At 40.9% G+C, this 21,314-nt stretch overlaps 2 protein-coding genes across 7 annotated transcripts in view; both read right to left on the bottom strand.

Moving 5' to 3' along the window:
• Positions 1-21,314, bottom strand: part of LOC124298635 (epidermal growth factor receptor) — an 89,794-nt gene that overhangs the window by 32,391 nt on the left and 36,089 nt on the right. Inside the window, exons 1-2 of one of the 6 annotated variants that reach the window (XM_046750885.1) lie at positions 6,390-7,857; positions 5,141-5,244 (exon numbers count right to left, since the gene is read on the bottom strand). The exons of 2 other annotated variants lie outside the window; for them this stretch is intronic. Coding sequence is in view for 2 of the 4 variants with exons in the window: in XM_046750889.1 (XP_046606845.1) it covers positions 5,141-5,182; positions 6,390-6,402 (55 nt within the window). In the remaining 2 variants the exon portion in view is untranslated. Of the gene's footprint in view, positions 1-5,140; positions 5,245-6,389; positions 7,858-21,314 lie in introns of those variants that run through there. 3 more of the 6 variants (XM_046750889.1, XM_046750886.1, XM_046750890.1) reach the window with 3 other exon arrangements.
• Positions 7,874-21,314, bottom strand: part of LOC124298637 (protein NDRG3) — a 77,095-nt gene continuing 63,654 nt past the window's right edge. Inside the window, exon 10 of the mRNA XM_046750896.1 lies at positions 7,874-10,401. Within this exon, the coding sequence (XP_046606852.1) occupies positions 10,286-10,401 (116 nt within the window). The 3' untranslated portion in view covers positions 7,874-10,285. The remainder of the gene's footprint in view (positions 10,402-21,314) is intronic.

Here is a 21,314-nt window from a genome sequence, read left to right as displayed (position 1 = left end):
GCACTAGTGTAGCAAAATTGCCCCTGGGGCAGCTTAGTCTCTCTTCCATGCCCCTTAGCCCCCACCCCCTTCCCCCTCCCTTCCCTCATCGCGCTGCCCCCTTCCCGGACCGTTCCTTCCACAGCCTTCTTTCCTTGTGCCCCGCACTATGCTCTCTTCGCCATGGCGAGAGCAAAGACTGATCAGAGAAGAACGCAGGTAAAATGCTGGCCCGCAGAAGAGAATACCGGTTCGGCGGACATTGGCGTCGCATTCAAGGGCTCTCAAAAAAATTCCGGTGACGGAAACCGTAATAAGTCGATGCGAGCAGTCTATTATTGATATTTAAAATTTTTAAATTCGTTAATTTTCCCGGTAACAAAACGTAATTTGAATTGTATAAAGACGGTTCCTTGTGGGAGTAAATTGTCGAAAAAATATAAAGCATACGATACCATGCATGGGAAATTAACGGTGAAACACATGCATATTTCTTGCTTCAACGAAACCGCTATGAATACCTCAGTCATCATCAATTATCAATAGGTGGAGTCATTACACGGGGAAAAAAAAAATTAAGAAAAGCAAGGGTAGGTGATCTGGCTGTAGACAAATGAGCCTATAACCAAATAACCTAAGCCGTAGGTTGTTCATTGCTATTAAAGTCAGTGTCTCTTCGGTGGTCAATTGGATACAGCTGTGGATATCTTACGAACATATCCCAGTAAACATCGTCGTAGATTGAAGGATTATCTCGTAAGCTGAGATTTTATTCGTCCGTAAAGAGAAACTGAATCGGATACTGTGACGTATGCACGACGGAGGGATCTATAAGTTATATTTTACAACTACGCCTTCCGTTGGCTGCCGAAGTATCGAATAAGTCATGTTTGAACCCTTTTTTCGCAAACAAACATTTTTCAACCTATAAATGGCCGGAACATAATTGTGACTGTTTTTTTTTTTTTTTTTTTCTACAATGTTTATTCGCGATGGAAAATCAAGTTAGGATAACGTCAATTCGACGTATGTCACAGATTGCATCCAACGAACCAACGTTCTTGTCTCTTTTCAGGTGTCCTATTTAATCTCTTTTATGCCTAACCTCGGTCTTCTAGTTGACCTTCGTGGATATTCCGTGTTTAACTTGACTTGAAATAGTTCGTACCAAAAGTTTTAACCCTTCCCCTGTTCGTGAAATATCGCCTATTGTAGTAGTATCAGTAAGGTGTGAGTAACGTATAAAGGTTCTTATTGTTAGAATAAGCAGAAAATACAACTAACACCAATTACTTCTTGTACTCGACGAAATGAGAGAACTAGCAATCTGTGGTGCATTTATCATTGCCTTCATACGCGACTATGATTATCGAGAATTACTGTGTAAGACAATCGTCTTGAATGCTGCGGTAGATGCGGAATTTCTTTGCTCTTGGTTTCAAGTCTCTTTGAGATGCACATAGGCGACCGAACAGTTATTGTACGCTGCTAAAGTACAATCGCCCACCGCGAGTAAAGCGACGGTCGAGCTGCAAGCAGCGTTCGTGATCTTATATTCCACACACGGTAACTTGACTTTGAGAAAATATTTCATTGGCACAATTCAAGTTTTCGAACTATTTAAAAAGTCCACTATCGACAGCTGAATATTGATTCAACTAGTCCAAGTAGGGCGTTTTCTCCGTTAAACCATCAAGTAATTTTCTTCGATTGCCTGTTATTTCTTCACCTTATCGTTGATACCAGATGTCGCATAATCATTATTTTTGCTCAGGTCAACACATATATAGCGAAAAGACTACACGCATATGTACAAGGGAAAAACGTTTGAAACGCTTGTCATTAACCCTTAAAAAAATTAAATTTTGGGTGAACAATAGTAATAATTAAAATAAAGTGAAGTTGGAAATGGTCGCATTTAAAAAAGCGGCGGTGATTAAATTGATTCGACACGCGAAATGGCATTCAGATAGACCGTGGCGTGTATGCGTAAGTGTTTCCAGCGCAACGCAGAGTGTACGGCCACTCCACTCCGTGAAGAACCTGAGCTCGATGGGTGACGGGAAAAGAAGCAAGGAACATCGGGTCGGCGTGTTTGCTCCACGCAGACCGGTTTCACCGATGTATCAATACGGCGTCCTTGTCTCACACGCGAGCAGCACTCCCGTCTTCGTCGCACTCCCCCGGTATTCAAATGACCTCATACGGTGATTACGCGTCTCTCTCTTTCTCGGTCCTCGGCGCGGTGTCCCGGTAATTGCTGCTGTTTCTATTTCCGTTTTTAGCACCTAATCGTCCACCGCCGTTCGGACGCTGTTGCGGAGGCCGCTGGACAAGCCGTGGCTTGTATAGAGATAGGTGCCTCTGCTTATTGGTCTCCTGCCGGGTCAACGTATCCCGCAGACGGTGTCTTTCCTAACGCGTCTGCGCACGTGATAAATTTCAAACGGATTGCAGATAATATTTCACACGCTGGTCATGTATGGAACGCGAACGTATCTTCGTTTTTGCTCCAGTTCATGCATGGTATGGAAAGTCTCAAGATATAATAACCACCTGGGCTTGTACGGCACTCGATACCGCCGTCGTTTATGTTCCTCTTCGAACTGGTTATCTAAAAGCACGCGCCTCAGGGTGAAGCGAACCGATCGGAGTGGCAATTGAAAGTCCTCGAGGCCGGAAATGTCTGTTGCCAATGGTAAATTTGATTCGTTGCGGTTCCGTTTTCAAGGGTCCTTATTCTTGTAACTTCGACTTTTGAAATTTTTTTCAGATAAATTTTAGCTGGTATAATTTAATCTCTTGCCGTGTGCACGTGAGGCAGAAATAAGATTCGCGTCCCGAATCTGTCGAAAAAACAAAACAGCATGTTGAGTGACAAGAAGGCAAACTTGGTCTTTTCCGGCCGAGGGTAAGCTTGCAATATGAGTCGTAGGCGAGCACGCATACGAGCCGAAGACGATTTGCAAATACGAGGGATGAAAAGACCGTTGTCTCCTCGTTGCACACGATTCTTTGTACAACAAGAGTGTGTTACGCGTTTTTTCACCAAGTACGAAATTGAGGGTCGCGTAATGTCAGACTTGTTCGCAACAGTGCATGCGCGCAGTGCAGAACGGACCACTTTTAACTCCTAGGACTTGAAAGCGGTTTTTTCAGTACTCCAGACAAGCACATTGGTAGACTCACTCGAGAAAAGACACGCGTGAAAAAACGCGTAATACATGCTCGCGTTGTATAAAAGTTGTTCTGACCTGTAAAATGCCGGGGTACTAATTTTTCAGATGAAATCGCAGGAGCATATATCGTTTTCTTTATTTAGATTTGCATGTGCGCACGATCCCCATTAGTTGCATGATATCTATCGGCGCTATTTGTGTGGGTAGTGATTTTGATATTCAACTGCGGTAGTTGCTTTGTGGAACCAAGCTTTGACCACTATGATGGGTCTGTCGAACGAAAAGCTTTCATTGGAAAATCAACCGTGGTCAGGGATATTAGTTGAAGATCGAAGAGCCTTAGAATTTCCTGGGACGATTTTTTGTTTTTATATTTTTCTCTCCGAGTAGTAAATACCTAGTGACAATATACAGACCAGTACGAATCCAAACGTTCAGCAACAGAATAAAACATGTGTTATTACAAGTACTCAATGTGCGTTAGTGATATAAGTAGTTTACTGAGACGCGGGAGAGTCCCCTAACGTGGTGCAGGTAAAAGATAAGAGAGTTATTGTCGTGACGAGTGATAAATTCGACTGGCAAAGTCAAAGTGGCCACGGGAGTAGTAGGCATGACCGTGGATAAGGAGGTATTTGAGAAAAACAGCTTTAATACGCAGTAAAGCTGCTTCGGATACTGTGTACAAAGTTGTTCAGTTCGTAAGTATAGTCTTCGGCGTTCGTGCGCGCGCAGACGTTGCCGATAGATTGCGCTGCCATGTCGAATGTTCCAACGTGATACCGGCATGGTATATAGAAATACAGTCGGTTGATGTGTATACTTGTATAGAGACGGTGCGTACCTCACGCACACGTTGTACCGAATGACGACGTTGTATGGCAAGATAGATAAGTGATTGGCCGAGCTAAGCTTAGTTTTATCATCCTCTGGATCGACGGACTAACTGTAGCAGTACCGTGCCCAAAATGTCTACTTCCACCTATACCTGCAATGTACTCATAATCTGTAGTCGTAAGTCTTCGATCGCCGCTTTTATTTTCGTCCTATTATAGAGCAATGAAATCTCCTGATTTTAGCCAGTAGCCAGCTTTTGTACTGCTCAGAACGCCGGTCGCGCTCTGTCTCGTTAATCATTCACGAAGAATCTTTAGTTACTACGCAGCTTTTCCTGATTCTTGTTATCGTTATTCCAATGATTCAATCTCTAACCGAAACTTGAATATAACGTATATACTGTAGACCGTGTAATCACTGACAACGTACGGTCTGCGATCGAAGGGGCACGTCCATTTTAAGAAAATTATATTCAAAGGATTATTGTTTCGTAATGGGCTAGTCGAAAGACACAGGTTAATGACAGCAGATTACTAGTTGTTGAAAGTGGAAATTCTCAAATTTTGTCGCACGTACGACTGCGTATTACATATCTCGGGCCAGAAAACGAAAGAGTGTTTGTCGTAACGTACCGGCCGCATCATGTCGCGAAACTCTCTGAAATTTGGTATAAGTATTTTATAATCATATGGTTTTAGTGCCAACCAATAATATTTTATTAATGCAATTCTTCGACGTCTGATTCTTATTTTTTCGCTGAGGTGTAAAAAAATTGTCGGAAAAAACATATTTTGTACTCAAAAACGTAGAACCCAGATCGTATCTGTAGATCTTACTGACTATGCCGAAGTAACATGACGGTAGAATTCTACACCTCAATTCTAAACGTTTCGATACATTTTGCGGTTTGCACGCCACGACACCACTCTTGCTCCATTTGGCTTTAGCAGCGTAACACTGAACCTCGTGAATGTCTAAAGATCGAGGCATTATACTGTCAAATACTAGTAATTCATTGTAACAACGCCGAGTTGATCAAATATTCTAATACTACAAAATATTGATTGGAATATGTTTGTTTTAAAGTGCATATAATAGCCCTTTCAGATGAGATGAATAGATATTCACAATAAACGGATACCTACTTGCTGTTGAGTCAGTTTCAACCTGGTCGCCTCGCGGTCTATCTACAACCGTCAAAAACTACAAGAGTAAACGCCAGAAGTGGGTGGCTCGTGGGAGAAAGAAACTGGAATCAAGAGAGGGAAAAAAGGATTCATTCTGGCTGCATTGTCTAGCGTTCAATTGATTAGGCCGCATTGCAGTACGGTGGCACGTTATTCAAGAACAAGTGGCTCACAATTGAATTGTCCGCGTGCGACACGTTCGTACGAATAAAACGTGTGACCGAAACAACGTCGTGACAAAGCGTGAATATGAGGACCCCCAAGCGCTGGAATGCTAACACCCAGAACAACTCGACTCTGAGTAACTTACACGCATGAATAATATTGATTCTAGCTGTTGAATCCATGTGCCTTGCAAGTCCACACGGGGTCCCTGGCTATGGACCAGAAGCACGTATCGGTATAATGTTCGTGGAAATCAGAGAATATAGCATAGTAATGCAGGCTGTCAACCAGGGAAGCTCCTACAGATATACGGTTTTATTTCCGATCAATTATATATTGGTTTTGCTCCGGCTACACTCTTGGAAATCTTTGGTTTCTGTAGAAAATCACATTACTGATGTGAAATTCTATCCGTATCAGTCCAATAAATGACAGTCTTGGGTGGTGACTCCATATTAGACTGCTTCCAAATTTAAAACAAAAACATTTGGCCCTGGATGCTTTCAGAGAGCAGATTTTGCTGCAAGTTTTGAACAATGCATGTTCAATTAACGGGTAAAACTTTTGAAATATTTACTTGAAACTTCATAACGTATAGGAATCATGGCGTCTTGTACGTGCCCCATGGTAAAAACAATTTCGCGATCTAGTATTGAGTTCGTAAGGTTTTGGGACAGCAGAAGTCGTGGTCTAAAGAATTGACCATCTGCATATTCGAAGAACTGAAAGAAGGTGCCGTTTTGGTACCATTCTACTTCGGTCAAGTTAAGGAACCATATTAAAATGGCAATCAAAATTATGTAAGATAGAGTATCATAAAATATAATATTTTAAATGATCTGAAATTGATTGAAATCAGTAAAAGAGATCCGAGACCATGCAAGTGTTTCTGAAATGGCCGGGAAGGAAATTTCATCCCATAAATTTGATATGCAATCACTCGTCGTCCAGCGTGGAGGTGAGAAAACTGCCTGTCTTATCAATTATTGTTCGTCCAGGTCGACGCGTAAAGTACAAATGAATAATGGTATGTTAAACTTACCAGCTGCCATCATGAGGTCCACGATCGCCCAATTCCATGACCGCAACGGATCCCAACAGTTTCCTTCGCGTCTTCATAACACAACGCCAATTCGTACCGTCAATTCGAATTCTTGACTCAATGTGTGTGCACCTCAATTGGAGTGCTAATAAAATCACTCTTATTGAGTCGTACGGGAACGAGCCTCACAGTTACAGTTTATCGTTATATTATTACAGTTACGGAAATTCAGTCTCGCAATATGACATAGCGCTGTAATTGAAATCGTGTTTCAAAATTGGCGAGAAGATTCATCGAAAAACTTCTTTCAGCAATTTTACCCACTTACTGGTAAAAGGTGGTGTGAATCTGGGAGAAGGACATCTTAAAGAGCAGTTAACCGCGTTGTTGATCGCCGTGCGGAGGGCCATCCATAAATGACATCAATACGGATCACTTACACGACCCTTATTACTTGCCCCCCCGCCCTTATAATAATGACCTCACTAAATCCCATTCTTATACTCCCCATATTTTCTCATTACACAGGACATCTAAAAAAGATAATATTTTGTCTTATGAACATTTGTACGTTTCGTATACGATTATCGCACATAATACTTTTAACCACTCTTAAATGATGCCAAGCATCGAACGCCACGAGCGGGCTTTTTAAAGTTGAGCTAAAAAATTTGTCGGTGAATGGAACAGTGTTTCGAGTAAAAATCGGCATAATTTTATGTCTCGTTTGCTTAGCCTACTCCTCGATACAAGATATTACGTTGTCGGAGTTACCCTTCCCCCTTGTGTGATGACGTCATGCGTGAACGGCCCGTATCGAAAATGTATCGAGAGCCAATAATCCAATCAAAATGTGATCTTAATATAAGGGAACAAATATTTTCTGTGAATATATCTTCCTGGTACTTGAAATCCCAACGAATTAAACCCCAACACCATTAAAATAATAAGAAGTCATCGTGAACCTAATCGCCATGTCCACGTAAAGTTTGAGCTTAACGAATAATTTTTCAAGTTATGCGCACGAAGTTGTCCAGATTGCAAATGCTAATAACTTATCAACGTAAAAGAGAGTCAGTAAAAGTATTGAGTAATCGTTTCATCAATCGACTGGTTTATTAGCAGCTTTCATGCGTGATGTCAATCTGCAACAGAGTTCACATTAAACATATTCTAAGTAAGACTGTATTAGAAGAATTAGGTGCGCTTATATGTTGCCAAGTGGCTACTACAAAAAATCACGATGTACGTGAAACAACCGTAAGTTGAAGAATTCAATTATGTGTACTTGGAGATGTGGTGTAAACCGTGTGGCGTTTGAACGTACATAAATTCATTCAATATCTAAACCGTCATTGTGCTTCGTCTTGGAAACAGGTTTTGATGCTGAAGTACCCAATAGTACCCATATCCTATTTACAGGAAAGTCAGTCAAGGTATATCTATTTGTGAACAATGCATAAGGCATTTCGTGTATATACCAGTAGTGTTCTCGTAGTTTTGTATTCCTTCGCTATTTAGAAGTGGACGACAAAAAGTCAAGTTGTGAAAAAAAAATCACCACCTATTCCCCAAAGTGTTCACAATGACGGGTGTTTAAGCCATTGTACGGCTGCTTCTTTCAATACGGGTTTCCAAGCCATTTGAGAACATTTCCAAGTAAGTGAAAACTTAGATTGACAAAAGTGATACAAGCATGTTGAACGCAATGAGCGAGCAACTTGAATATACCACCTTAATCCACAGAGACGATATCTTATAATGAATCTATTACTCTAATCAAGTGCTGGAAGAAAAATATTAGTGTATGCGTGCCTAATACCTACAAAAATATTGAATTATGTTATCATAAAATGAAAGGATGCAATGAGAGCTCGGAATCAAATATATCGGGCATAATAATTTTTTTTTTTCCAGGGCTTGTATCCGCAAATCTACATGTTGCCTAGCTGTTGTAAAAATACGGTTTCACCATATCAGTCCGAGCTCAAGTTCGTTGGTACTTGACATAATCTTCATTAGGGCAAATATCGAATAGTTATAGCCTTAATATAAATTCCTAACTCGTAATCATGCTCCTTATACTCTAAAATCGATCAGGCTACCGACCAATTATTAGAATTCAGCTCGTCCGGCAGACTATCATCCATATTCGTATGCATGCATCGGCAGTTTACAGTTTTCTTACTCTAGGCAGAAATCCTCAGCAAGGTATGGAAAATGGAAAATCGAACTATCCGATAACTTGTGTTCACTTACACTTAATATCGAGACTTTCAACTATCGCATTATGTCCGGATCTTTGCACCGAAAGTGAGATCGAGGAAAGTGAAATACATGCTACCGATCACGTGTGAGATTGAAAACAAATGATCTTGCATTCTGTTTGAAGCGTCAACGTCAGTAGTTCAGTTCATTCAATTTCACTCGCATACTTACTTCACCGCGGTATTATAAGTATAGCCCATGTTATGTATAACATAATACATAGCTGGAGGTATGCAGTGTCAACAAGCTCGCGTTAGGCATTAACCAAACTCGAGGGTTTCCGACTGATCTGCATATATGTATACAACGCTCAGCGGCGTCGATCCAGACCCGTGCGATAATTATAATTTTAGGATTCTTGTGCGACGCGAGGGATGTGGACCCAAACTAACCGTAAATATAGTCCAACAACCGAATGCAACTGATTTCTATGCTCAGTTTATAAAAGTTGTTTTCCGGAAGGTGTGGCTAATATCAACGTTACACGGCATAAGAATTCGTATGCAATAGCGACGCACTTCTGCGTTGCACCATGTGACAGAATATTGAATAAGGCCTGAGGCCTCGAACCGGGCCGATCTTATCATGGGCATATTTGGAAAGTGCTAAAACAACCGTATTAGGACGTTCGGGGTACCGTGCCCAGTTGGGAAGCTCGTCAATACCTCTTCGACTCTAGGATTTTTTACAAAGATATGAAAGAAGAACGAATGGGCCTCTAGTGATATCTAGGGTTGCACCATTGTACAATTACTTTTACAATAAGAGACTGTGAGATTCTTGTAAACTAATCCGGCATAAGATTTTACATGCATACTTGTTCAATTGTATTTACGTTATAATGGACTGTAGCCCCGAGTGATACAATTCTAGTGAAATGGGTGTATCATTCGTAAAACATTGCAGATTACTCGCCAAGGGCAGAAGCAGGGCTACGTATATACGCGGGGTGACTTGGAGTTCAAAGTTTATTTTAGTGGTGTCAAAGTATTGCGTAGTCACGAAGAAGTTACACATGTACAACTGATGTGAGTATATTGGATAACGTTGGCATAATTGAAGAATATTCACAGCGATAGCAGCCAGCGGATAGCCAGCCCCTCGATTCGGCTCCTATGTAACGTTATAAAGTAAGAAATCCTGAATTTGTCAGTACACTTGACGAGACTAAAAAAGATGAAATTTGCTTAAATCAGAACAAACACTTCGAAGGAAGGTATGATGAAAATAGCACTTGGAAAAAGGGAAGGCTCCGGCAGAATAGAATTCCAAATTTTTACAACCCTGTAATATCTGCGAGTTAGTGACGCTTTCAGGTCTAATTCACTGTAATATAATATGTACTTCCGCCAACGCACACGCATCGACGGATTTACTTTGAATAAATACAAAATTTCAGCAACGAAGAGCATACACGCGCGACAAGACTGCCGAATCATCACCTTTCTTAGACAATAAACAATATCTCAGTCTCTGTTCTACATGTGTACTTTTTTTTTATCGCCTATCTCGATCCAACTCGGCGTCGCGTCGTACGGCTACATTTCACCAGCACGCAACTTGTGCCGCGAGCCACACCGGTTATGTTTCCAACTACGTATTTCAAACCTGCTAACGAACTGAGATGATTATCTGAATTGCCGAGGCATTGTGATCCTGTCGGTGCTCGAGGTTACCTCTCGAGTATTTCTTTCGACCTTCGGTATTATTGTCCTCTCGTAATAAGCATACCCCTTAGGTTTACCTGCAACAAAGGAGAGACGATTGTTGAATTGGGCATTTTGTTTGGCGATTAGTGAAAATTTTCATTTCTCTCGAATGGAATGAGTATCTTTCGATCTGTCATGCGTCCGAGGAAAAAAAAAACCTGTTCTATTTACATTTGCGACGGCAATTATGCGAACAGTACCCTTTGGAGTAAAAATTACTTGGATTGCGGCATTTGACAAATTTAAAGAACACTCGCTAACGTAACATTAACACCCTAATTGGCGATTCTCGCCATAATCCTTGTAATTTTTACTACATAAAAGTGCTGTTCGTATAACTATCTTCGCATGGGTAAATCCCACAGGTTTTTTTTCCTTGTACGCTCGGATTAATTCAAATTCTGATCATAAATCAGGTTCAACGAATTATGTACAGATACTTCAACGCATGCTCAATGCAGATTATCTCTATAAATTCTCGTTGTCTCAAAAAATTACCGCTATGCAGTTTAAGTACATATCCGCGTCGCTCCAAAAACATATTTGCCTTCGGCGTGGGATTTTCCGCAGCCGTAACACGATACCATTGGCTTAGGTTCGCCGAAGTCATTTAATTTCGTGATTGTACACGAAAGTCGTGTGCTCTGAGTCGCGTTCTTTCTCGCCCTAGTAGGCAACGTTGGTATGGCGTTGCTGGCCGAGGAGACATATAACGGCTGCACATGCAAGATGCACGAACTTCAAGAGGCTTACATATAATTGCCTCCTCCGTCGCCTTCCTGCGGCTTGAGTGCCCAACCAGCATTCCTTGCTGCCGCGGCTATCACCGTATCTCAGGGAAGAAGGACACCGAGGATTCCCCGCATGGAAGCCCGTGCATGGATTAGAGTACGTGCCGACTACTTCCGCCGTTCAGTTATGAGGACGCTGACTACTACATTAGTTGAAATCTGTGCATCGGAGTTGAATTGCCGAGCGAGGAAGCGTCGGTTAACGATAGATGTACGTACGGGCCAGCTGTCGCGCACTTATAGCGATTAGCCGACCGTCAGGAGTTGCCCTTAGATGAAGAGCGATAAATCCAAACCGCGCGTGTATTGTTCATTTATTCGTGTGGCGAATATACATCTTGATCAACTTTGACGGATAAATCTCCGAAGCGCAACAAAAATTTTATCAAGCTTTCAAATAATCATTTACCTAAATTCTTAACAAAAGCAATCAAAGAAACATGTCATGCCGACGACTCTCCATCAGTGCTCACTAGTTTCCCTCTTCTTATTCCCTTTCCAGAGGTCTGTATGAGGTCTTTCTAGGGATCGATGAGTTAAGGGTGGTGACCCAGCAGCATGCGACGTTCGGTGTTTAAATGTTTCAGATTCCGTTTTTAGGATCCGCTCAATTACAACTGTCCCGACTATCGGTGTTTCAAGTTTTTTCAACTTCCCCCTCTTATTTTTCAAATAACAAGTGATTCATTTCGCTGAGCTTGCTGCGGCCAGCCGAAGAACTTCCCGCTCGAATGCGTATCGGGCCCACGAAACTTTCACAGATGAAATTTTATTCTCTTCTTCAGATCTCGTTATTGAAATAACACAAAAATCACACCGCCGGCAAAAATTCAAAAGTTTTCAGTCCTAAATTAAAAAAGCTTCGTCGATTGAGACCAAAAGCAACGGAACCCGTTGGTTCGTTCTACAGATATCGTCGGACAAAAAATTGATTTTACCAAACACAAAGTTATTTGAATAACAAATTAGAAAATTTATAAAATACAATTTATTAACGTTTCATGGGCTTGAAATGCATCCCAGCGAAAACTTTTCAGGCTGGCCTCATCAAGGTCAACCAAATAAACTACTTGATGTTCTTTTTCGAACGAAGAATCCTGAAAAATTTGTCTCAAGTTTTATAGCTACCAGGTAACAATTATATTAAAATGATTTCGGTGAAAATGTAATTACATAACCGGCTCCGGGAACAAGTGGTACGTACGATATTCACAGAGATTCTCGCGTCGTCTCCCGCTGGCGTCGCTCATTTTCTACACTATTGTGCGTCGTCATACAATAGCAGGAATCTTAATTAAGCCTTGAAAATATAATCACAGGGGAACGAAGAGTCTTCTCATTAGAAAATTTTTGCTGGGTCATCCAATCACTCGAGACGTATCTAGACTAGATCCGTGCTTTTGATTTTTGAACTAGATTCATCGCGCAGTTTCGATCTCCGGCTACTCGAGACGCATTGGGTGTTCTCCTTCGGTCATTCGCCGAGTCTTGTATCGGAGCTAGGTTAATCCGAGGCAACGCGGTAGAGTTACCTGTATACTCACGCACACATGCCCAACAGCCTTGAAGAACGGTTATGATGTTTTTATTATTAATTCGTTTTGCACGTTACTTGCCGGTGAACACTGCGATGCACGGAAACCAGTTTCTTCGGGTATAAGATTACGGCCGCGCTGTGATTCGTAGGGAATGATCTTACAGCTAGCATGGTTAGACGAAAACATTTACCGACACTGAATTTTCTTATCCCTCTCCATCTTAAAACCGGCTTACGGTCGTGAGCTTTCTAGAAGGTCTGGTTGTATCCATGGCTCGGTCAAGTTTGCTACTTAAAAAATTCCCTACGAGTTGGTGCAGCTTGCGTTGTTTCCGTAAGTTGAGCTAGCTGGTGACACCGAAAATATTTGTAACATAGCGCGGAAGAGCTTAGGCGTTTCTTTACTCTGTGGCTTGCGTCGTATAAACCTGTCTGTCGCATCAACCAAATAGTTGAATGGAAAATATTTATTCTCATCGTAAATTAATATTCCCCAACGGCCAATAGCAAGAGTACTATGGTGAAAAGAATTGGGACTTGCATCTTCGGCTCCGCGATTGTTGAATTCGTATTAAATCTTCTCATTCCGTATGGTTAAAATCGTACAAGGATAACCATGAAAATTTTTATGTCCCCGTGAATATACAAGGTGAGCGTTTCGAGAGATCGCGTGTACGGAATATTTATATCGTGATAACATGTTCGGTTGCCTGTGAGATTAATTCAAACTGAGAACTGAAAATGCGATATGTTTTAAATTAAAAACCTTAAAGTCGGTATCGATATTGCATCGATGGCCATTCCAATACGTCCGTATTTTGTACAAGTCGGACAATGGCATTTGCTCGATAGTATCAATAGCCACGAAAATAAGGTTTTAAAAATATTTGATCCTGGGACAATTGGGAACAATAATAGTAGACGCAATATTTTTGGTGCAATGGTCTTTATGGATCGTCCATGTATGATAAGTATAGCGGTTTTTCAGTTCACAGCGGACGTGACGTACGCGTGAGTATATTTATCGAGTGCAAACATTCACGCTATGATAGCAGGCACATAGCATCGGCCGGATTGAGTTCGAAATACTTGCCCGTCTCTCGTCGGTGAAATTCAAATAACTCACGAGGCTTCGGGAAGTACAAAGAAGCGCTAGTTCCTTCTAAGAGATAGAATTTATAACGGTGAATAAAGGTGGCCGTTGAGCAAGTGGGAGAACAGCAAGGTGGAGAGAGGTCACACTGTTCGTAAGATGGTTGATTTCAAAACACGTGGAAGAGAGCCGCTGCACTAGGCCGAAATTCAAACGTCGAACGTGTATTGACCATTAGCCTACTACTCAAAGTGACTAATAAGTAATACAAGTAGGTATACTTGTAAGAATGTGTTACTTGAACTGAGTTTTCATTTTTCAGCATATTGTAAAGCCAGAATTAAATCGCTCAGGTGTAAACGGTGACTATATTCTTCATTATGTGCCAGAATTCAAGTCGCCGGTCAAATCATTTGAGAACACTAATTCTTGTAACTGATTTTGGGGCTGGAGCATTCAGCAAGCTTAACGAATCAAAGCCAAACTATTAACCAAACCGGTCCGGTAGAATTTGCGTCTAGAAGCGTATGAATGGTATTGCACGGGCGTGCATCTACACTTCTCCCATCTCTTCCCATCCACACTTGTACACGGAAGGAAAAAACTTATGAATTCATTCGAATCCATTGCGGTAAAAAATAAAATATATATATTTTATGATACCTGTTTCAAACATTCAAGATTATTAAGTATTCAAGAAATATGATCAGTAGGAATGTGTATCTGATGACCTTTTTTTGAAAATCAAACAGACTGTAGTGAGCTGTAATAATAAAGGGTATATAAATAATCGGCACTGACACGCGTTTGATAGCGTTGTCAACATTCAACTACTTGTGATTAGGTATTTGCAATGTGTCGGGGAAGATTGACGCATGCGCGGTGTTAATGTTGAGAGACGGTGAGAAAAGATCCTAATTCTCACGGCCTTGAATTACACTTCCCGTCTTTTTTGATCGGAAGATGTACTGCCGTGAAAATATGCATACTGGGGCTTACATTTTCTGCAAACGGTCTGAAAATGAAACTTCAGCATTACTTTTTCGTATCCGAAAGATTTTGGTTTTAATCGAGTGCTCGAATATTTATTTATCATCAATCGTGCTATCTTCAGTCGCCCTGTATCCGATAAATCTCTGTGTTTAATCGGTCTGTGTCAAATTAATCTCGTGTTCAATACAGCTTTCTATTTTAGTGCATCTATCGGGTGGTATTCCAAACGGGCTTTCCCCCTCCCACCGTCTCCTATCGGTATACAGTCGTTGCCAATTTTTGGTCTTACCCGTAGTGCCGTCGTAGCTCACAGAGAGCGAAAAGCTTACGTTTGTCAGTCCCATGCACGCATTGTGAAGCACCGAGGAACTGAAACGCCTAGTATTTTGAGAAAATCGTCTGACAAGCAAGCCTTAAGGTTGTGACCAGAATTACGTGCATACAGTAAAGAAATGTCTGTGCGAGATACTTTGGACGTTATACGATTGAGAATACTCTTCTCGTAGCTAGGCCTGACTGCACATGAGTGTGTGGTGTAAATACATACTTAGATAAGATAAGTTCCACCTTGGATGATTCAAATGCAGTCAACGAAAGAAGCAAGCAGTGAAATTTTAACTGCTGACCTCATTGTCTGTTTCGTGCTACAGATTATTTCCAATGACATGGCTTACATTAGCGTATAAACATCATAGTTTCAAACTGTTGGCAAATTATTGATAAATTCTTCTTTTCTCAAACGCTCGGAGTCTACCACGTTAGCGCCTTTATCGGATTCGTGGCAGAATCTATGGGGAACTTCAAACGGCCCTATTATCCTCATTGGTCATTGAGGGAAAGAGGAAAATGTCAGCGATAGCATTTCTAGTATTAATATTCGGGGTAGGCCCGATACTGCGTGACAATACTGAACGCACAGAGCGGCATATACTTACAAGTAGAGTTGTACAAAAACGTGCAATCTTCATCTATTACGGGCGTGAACCATGATGTAAATCAGTACGCGGACCCTGCAATGCTGTCGATGACGTGAGGGTATTACTACAATGCGGTGGTTTAACGACAATAATATATTATCATTATAAACTTGCATATTATATCTGTAATCAAGTATTACACAAATACATATTATTCACTTGGTATAAGTACAAGACCTTACAAATGTGTTGGATATAATTTGGCTTGAAAACACGTCGAGGTATTTGATTGTGAGCGATCCTCCCGGCTTGGAATAATAATCTTATCGTTTGCTACGTGCAGAAAGAAGTGTTATTATGTATTCGTTACTCGATTGCGACAGAAAATCCAGAGGACACACTGAATGCTGTACATATTTATATTATACACATTGTGAACTCTTTGCCGTGTGAGAAAACCGAGTAATGTAGATGATCGTGTCTAAGGTACTCATTTGTCAGGCTGAAGCGCGTACCATGCATGTATACCTGAGTGAGGTTGATTCTGACCTTCCTCATTTCAGCGGGTTCGAAATGACCAATAGTTAGAAGTACCAAATGGCACCGGTGCATCGTGCTGACGTGGCGTGTGGAAAAATTTAAGACAGATTTTATATTTGTTGTGGCATATATATGGACGGAACTTTGTTGGAGTTGAATCTACATCAATTGTGGTGGATCTACCTGAGCATACTGTAACTGTTACTACTGGTTTTGTAACGCTTACCTATTATCGGATTTGTAAATCTCGCCACAATTGATGTAGATTTAACTCTAAAAAAGTATTGTCCATGTATTCACAACAGGAAATGTGAAATCTACATTATTTTTCTTTCGGTGCGGATTCTGACCGATTCAAGACCACCTGGTGCCACCGCATTTACCTATTCAACCTGTCGAGCTTCCGTGCAATTAAATCAAGACACGGACAGCCTTAAATCTGCCATAATCCACCTTGGGAGGTGAACATACATAAGATGTATACCCGCCAACACACTAAAGTACAAAACACATTTCATGTACCAATGTTTTAAGGCATATGCAGGCCGACTTTGTGCACTTATAGGTGTGGAGTCGCTACGCATCGCTACGCAAGCATGTACACACCACATCGCATGAGTAGAGATAAGTGGTTATAGTCGAAGAATGGTTGGTAATAATTGAGACTTGACACTCACTTGACACCTGTGAATTGAACGCTAAGATATCGTAGGGAGAGTTCTGCAGTCATAAGGTAGAGAAATTCTTTTTAACAGCGAAGCCTTCGTCAATTATTGATCATATAGTACGGTCAGTTTTAATCGTACCGTAGAATCTTGATTGTTCAAATTTATTGATTACGAACGGATCTACAGCTGATGAGCGATAGTTCGAGTAGGTAATGGAAAGGTAACGTTAGATGAAACGATGATAGACGATAAAGAACGCTAGAATCATATGTATCGAACAGTAAGGTAGTGCATATTTTTAAAATTACTTTTTCACACATGATGTTCATGACACTTTAACGTTCGCCACATCCTTTGAGTTAAATAAAATACGTTTCACTTTGACGTAAGTTTGAGTTGTGATCTGGATAATCGCAGTTGTAGTGCAATGACGTGAGTTTTCAGCAATAAAATTGTATAGCTACAGCATTGGAGTGTCTAGTCACATGATCTGTTGGAATTTTGACGCTAAATTTGAAATCCAATATCAGAAATTACGATAAAAATCAGTGCTTTCGATCGAACATACAGGCGACGCTAATGGATACAGAAAAATCTGTACCCTGCATAATATACTTGATAATCCATGTTTCAGTAAGGGCCAGCCAAGGCTCATGCGGGTATATAATAAGTATGACCGCCGAGTAAAAGTTTCAAGGCTTGAGTAACCACAACCACGGCTTTAAAAAACCACTCATTTGGGATCATTAGGCACGCTCCATTGGTAGGAAACCATTGGAAACTGAGGATACCACGAGGATCCATACTGTTTACTTTTTACCATATGCGCCTGCGGTACACACTAAGGGACGCCACGGAAAATTTGGGGCGTTTGACGGCGACGAACAAAGCTCGATTTATTCATGAAAAACATACTGTGGTGGAGAATTTGGACAATTCTCATGTGTTGGTATTTTAAATTCCCCTCCGTTAATATCTTACTGTAGTAATCTCAGAGAATAATGTAACGAGAAATCGGATTTAGAGACGTTGTGTGAAACAAAGATGGCGCTGACACGTCAGCTAGGTTGGGGAGGGGATGGGTGAATGCTCTGTGAAGTAATCACGTGAAAATGCGACGGAGAACCGAACGGCCTACACATGCAGACAACGTCTTTACTTCGTTGCTGGGCCGTGTTTTTAATTGTGGTATTGTAATGGATATTTCATTAACGTAATTTCACTCCTATTTCTTTTCCCCATAAACTGTCCGTACGCGTAGCAAACACCCACGCGAAGTTTCGTTTACACATAACCATAAAAGTATAACTAGTTGGACTAGTTGGAAAGTATATATATATATATACATATATGAGGTATTCCATGCCAACTGAGAGGTCATTTTCCCTGACCCTCGCCAATTTGTTTCATTATTTTTTATATGATTCTACAACCTGGAAAAAGCATTCACCATTTTTTCAGATTTTTCGTCCCAACTTTTCTTTTTTAAAAAATGTTACAAACCCTTTTATGGTCCTAAAAAAGACGCCATTTTTTTTTTTTTTTTTTGTAAAATTCACATAATTTCTGGGTCTCAAAACAAATATTTTGAGCCATAGTTCAGAGTGAAGAATTGATTTTTAGTATTTTTTAAATAACTTTTTAGAGGAATAATTTTTCTTATTTTGTATGTATACAAAACATTTGTTATGTTTGTAACATTTTTTAAAAAAGAATGGTTGGGTCGAAAAATCTGAAAAAAATGGTGAGTGCTTTTTTTAGGTTGTAGAATCATATGAAAAATAATGAAGCAAATTGGCGGGGGTCATATACATTTTTTTATTTTTGGTTTGAGTTTGGTTGTGTATGGTGAATATGATTTCAATTTCAAAATTCTTCCAATGATTCCTCAAGTTTGAAAGTTTTCTTCCGCAGGTAATAATATTACCGCACGTGATGCAAACTATCGTCACAGAATGGTTTGAGATTGCTGTAAAGAGTACGTTTACTTCATATGCTCATCCGAACTACGGCCGCTGAACAGTAGGTATGGATGCCTTGTAGTTGTAGTCGCTAGAAGCCATAGCCAGCGAAACATGGAAGCACAACGAAGGAGTGAGGGATGGAAAAGTCAGAGTCATCTTGAACCATAAGGCTAAACTCTTGATCGGTCATCTGGTTCTACTTTTTCTACTTCTCATACACCTATTCATTTTCTTTCTCTTCTCGTCCTCCGAAACGAAGTAGTTCCTCACCCTTTTTTCATTCCAATTGATGCAGTTCCTTCTCTCATTTCGTTCTTCTTGTACTTGAGATCTCTGTTGATATTGCCATAGTTATTTCTCACTTTTTTCTCAACTTCGCCATCCTAGATATTTACAGTCTCCTTACACCTCCGGTGCTCAAAAGTTACCTCTACCTATGGAAACTGACGCCCTCTCATACCTCCTCTCCCATCGCTCCGCTTCTTGCTCCCACTTCTTTCATATCTTCTCTGACTTCTCTCCTCCTCCCTAAGTATGGCGAGTACAAGCGAACGAGAATCTCAGTGTCGTAGACGCATGAAATCCGTAGTATGCGCAGTAATATTTTCAAAATCATAGAAACCCGAAAAATGAAGAATATTCATAATAAAAGAGATTTCAAGATTTCTGGCTTGAGAATAATGATGAATTCTGAAATTATTATTACACCAGCAGTACATATGTTTTCTAATACTACAGGATCCGTAAATATTCGTGGAAGATATCTTGCCAAACCCATACAAGGGTTTTGACGGTGCGCATCTCACAAGAAATATCTCGCAAGATTCCAACAGCGTTGGAATGATATTCAAATTATTTGCGCGAAGAATCCCTCCGGATTCTTTGCGAGGGCTTTTTTGACTCGCAAATCAATTTCGTCTCTTTTTTTACAAAACTTTCAAAATGTTTTTTTATGCGCAGACCTGGACACTTGGATTGTCGATATTTTGACTCTCATACATACCTGATTTCTAGTAGAAGAACGAAAATGATGTATCTTCCATATTTTAAATAACTATGCTCATCTGCGACTAGGCTACCAGATATATTCAGACCATCGTCTCAGAAATGTGGTTCATTTCATTCACTACCGCATTCTCAGATTGAGATTTAGATCGAATAAATCTGGCTGATGATTTATCGAGGCTCGATCTAAGCGGGGTCTTGCATCCACGTTAATTTGAGATATTCTCACCCTTACTACCGGTTATACTTGTAATTATGGTAGACCCACATTCCAAAGGGATATCGCATTTCATCTTGAGTTTGGTATAACAGGCGCAATGATGTTTTTCTTCCATGTAACAATATTTTTGAATTGATAAATTGCACTAATCTGTATTATGTACCTACAATTTTTGTTCGATGCTGTTTTTTGAAAAGTATTTCACGAAACTGGAATTCAAACGTCGCGTGCTTCGTAGCCATCGATATGTGAACGTTACGTTGCTCTGCATCGATATCGGACTCGAGAACATGAAAAGGTTCGATGACATGTCACTAAAGCAGGAATCTTCAAACGCTTACCGATAATCAAGGGCGTACCTTTCTCCGGTTACCTTGCCGTTGAGTCAATTCCTTGGTAAGTCAGAATACCCCCGATGATTTCTACCTTAGCAACACACGATGGACTTCCGCGATGGAATAGGTGCAACACCTCCCCTCCCCCACGAAAGACACGGTCGGTTCGGTAACGAGCTGTAAGCACTATCGGTACACCCAGTCGCTCCGTATTTTATACCCAATCAAGCTGTGGTTCGGGATTGGTTTTTTCAAATCGACACAGGTCAACTTCAAGCAAGGCAAGCGATTCATCGAACTTTGATATCTTCGATATTTCACCAGCAAGGCACCTCATCCGTATAACTATGCCTTTAATGTATAGTCGGTATAACACGTATAACAGCGACAAGTAGGATCGTGTCGCGGTCAGACTGATTGTTGGCGGTGTATACAACAAGTTTCATCATTGTCGTATCTACTCGTTCGGCGCGCAGTGGTGTATAACGCGGCACTGAGAGTTCGCATAGGAAGTTGGTATCTTAGAGAGAATGGTTGCGGATGGTCATGAGTGTACCTTCGTGTAATGTACACTCAGCAGCACTGTGCGTGCGATGGATAGAAGAGCGAGCAAGTAGATAAGGTGGGGTGTCACGGTTGAGGAACTGCTTCCTCAGACGTTGGAAAGCTTATATGGCGGTAGATTCAGCCGCCATGCGAAACAGAAACAAAAACCTGTGGCCTCATTGTCGTCTGAGACTCATGGTTACACTGATACTCAAAGTTCGATCCAATTTCGAAGGCAAACACGTTTTGTCCGGCACGAGGTACCGGAACGAGAATCCGCCGATTATTCCAAAGCACAGATCGGTGATTTAGTGAATCTCGATCCCTAAGACTCAAGCT

The sequence above is a fragment of the Neodiprion virginianus genome, chromosome 2 (genome assembly GCF_021901495.1).
Source record: "Neodiprion virginianus isolate iyNeoVirg1 chromosome 2, iyNeoVirg1.1, whole genome shotgun sequence".
NCBI classification, from domain to species: domain Eukaryota; kingdom Metazoa; phylum Arthropoda; class Insecta; order Hymenoptera; family Diprionidae; genus Neodiprion; species Neodiprion virginianus.
Note: the sequence above shows the minus strand (reverse complement) of the source record. Positions and strands in the feature narration are given on the sequence as shown.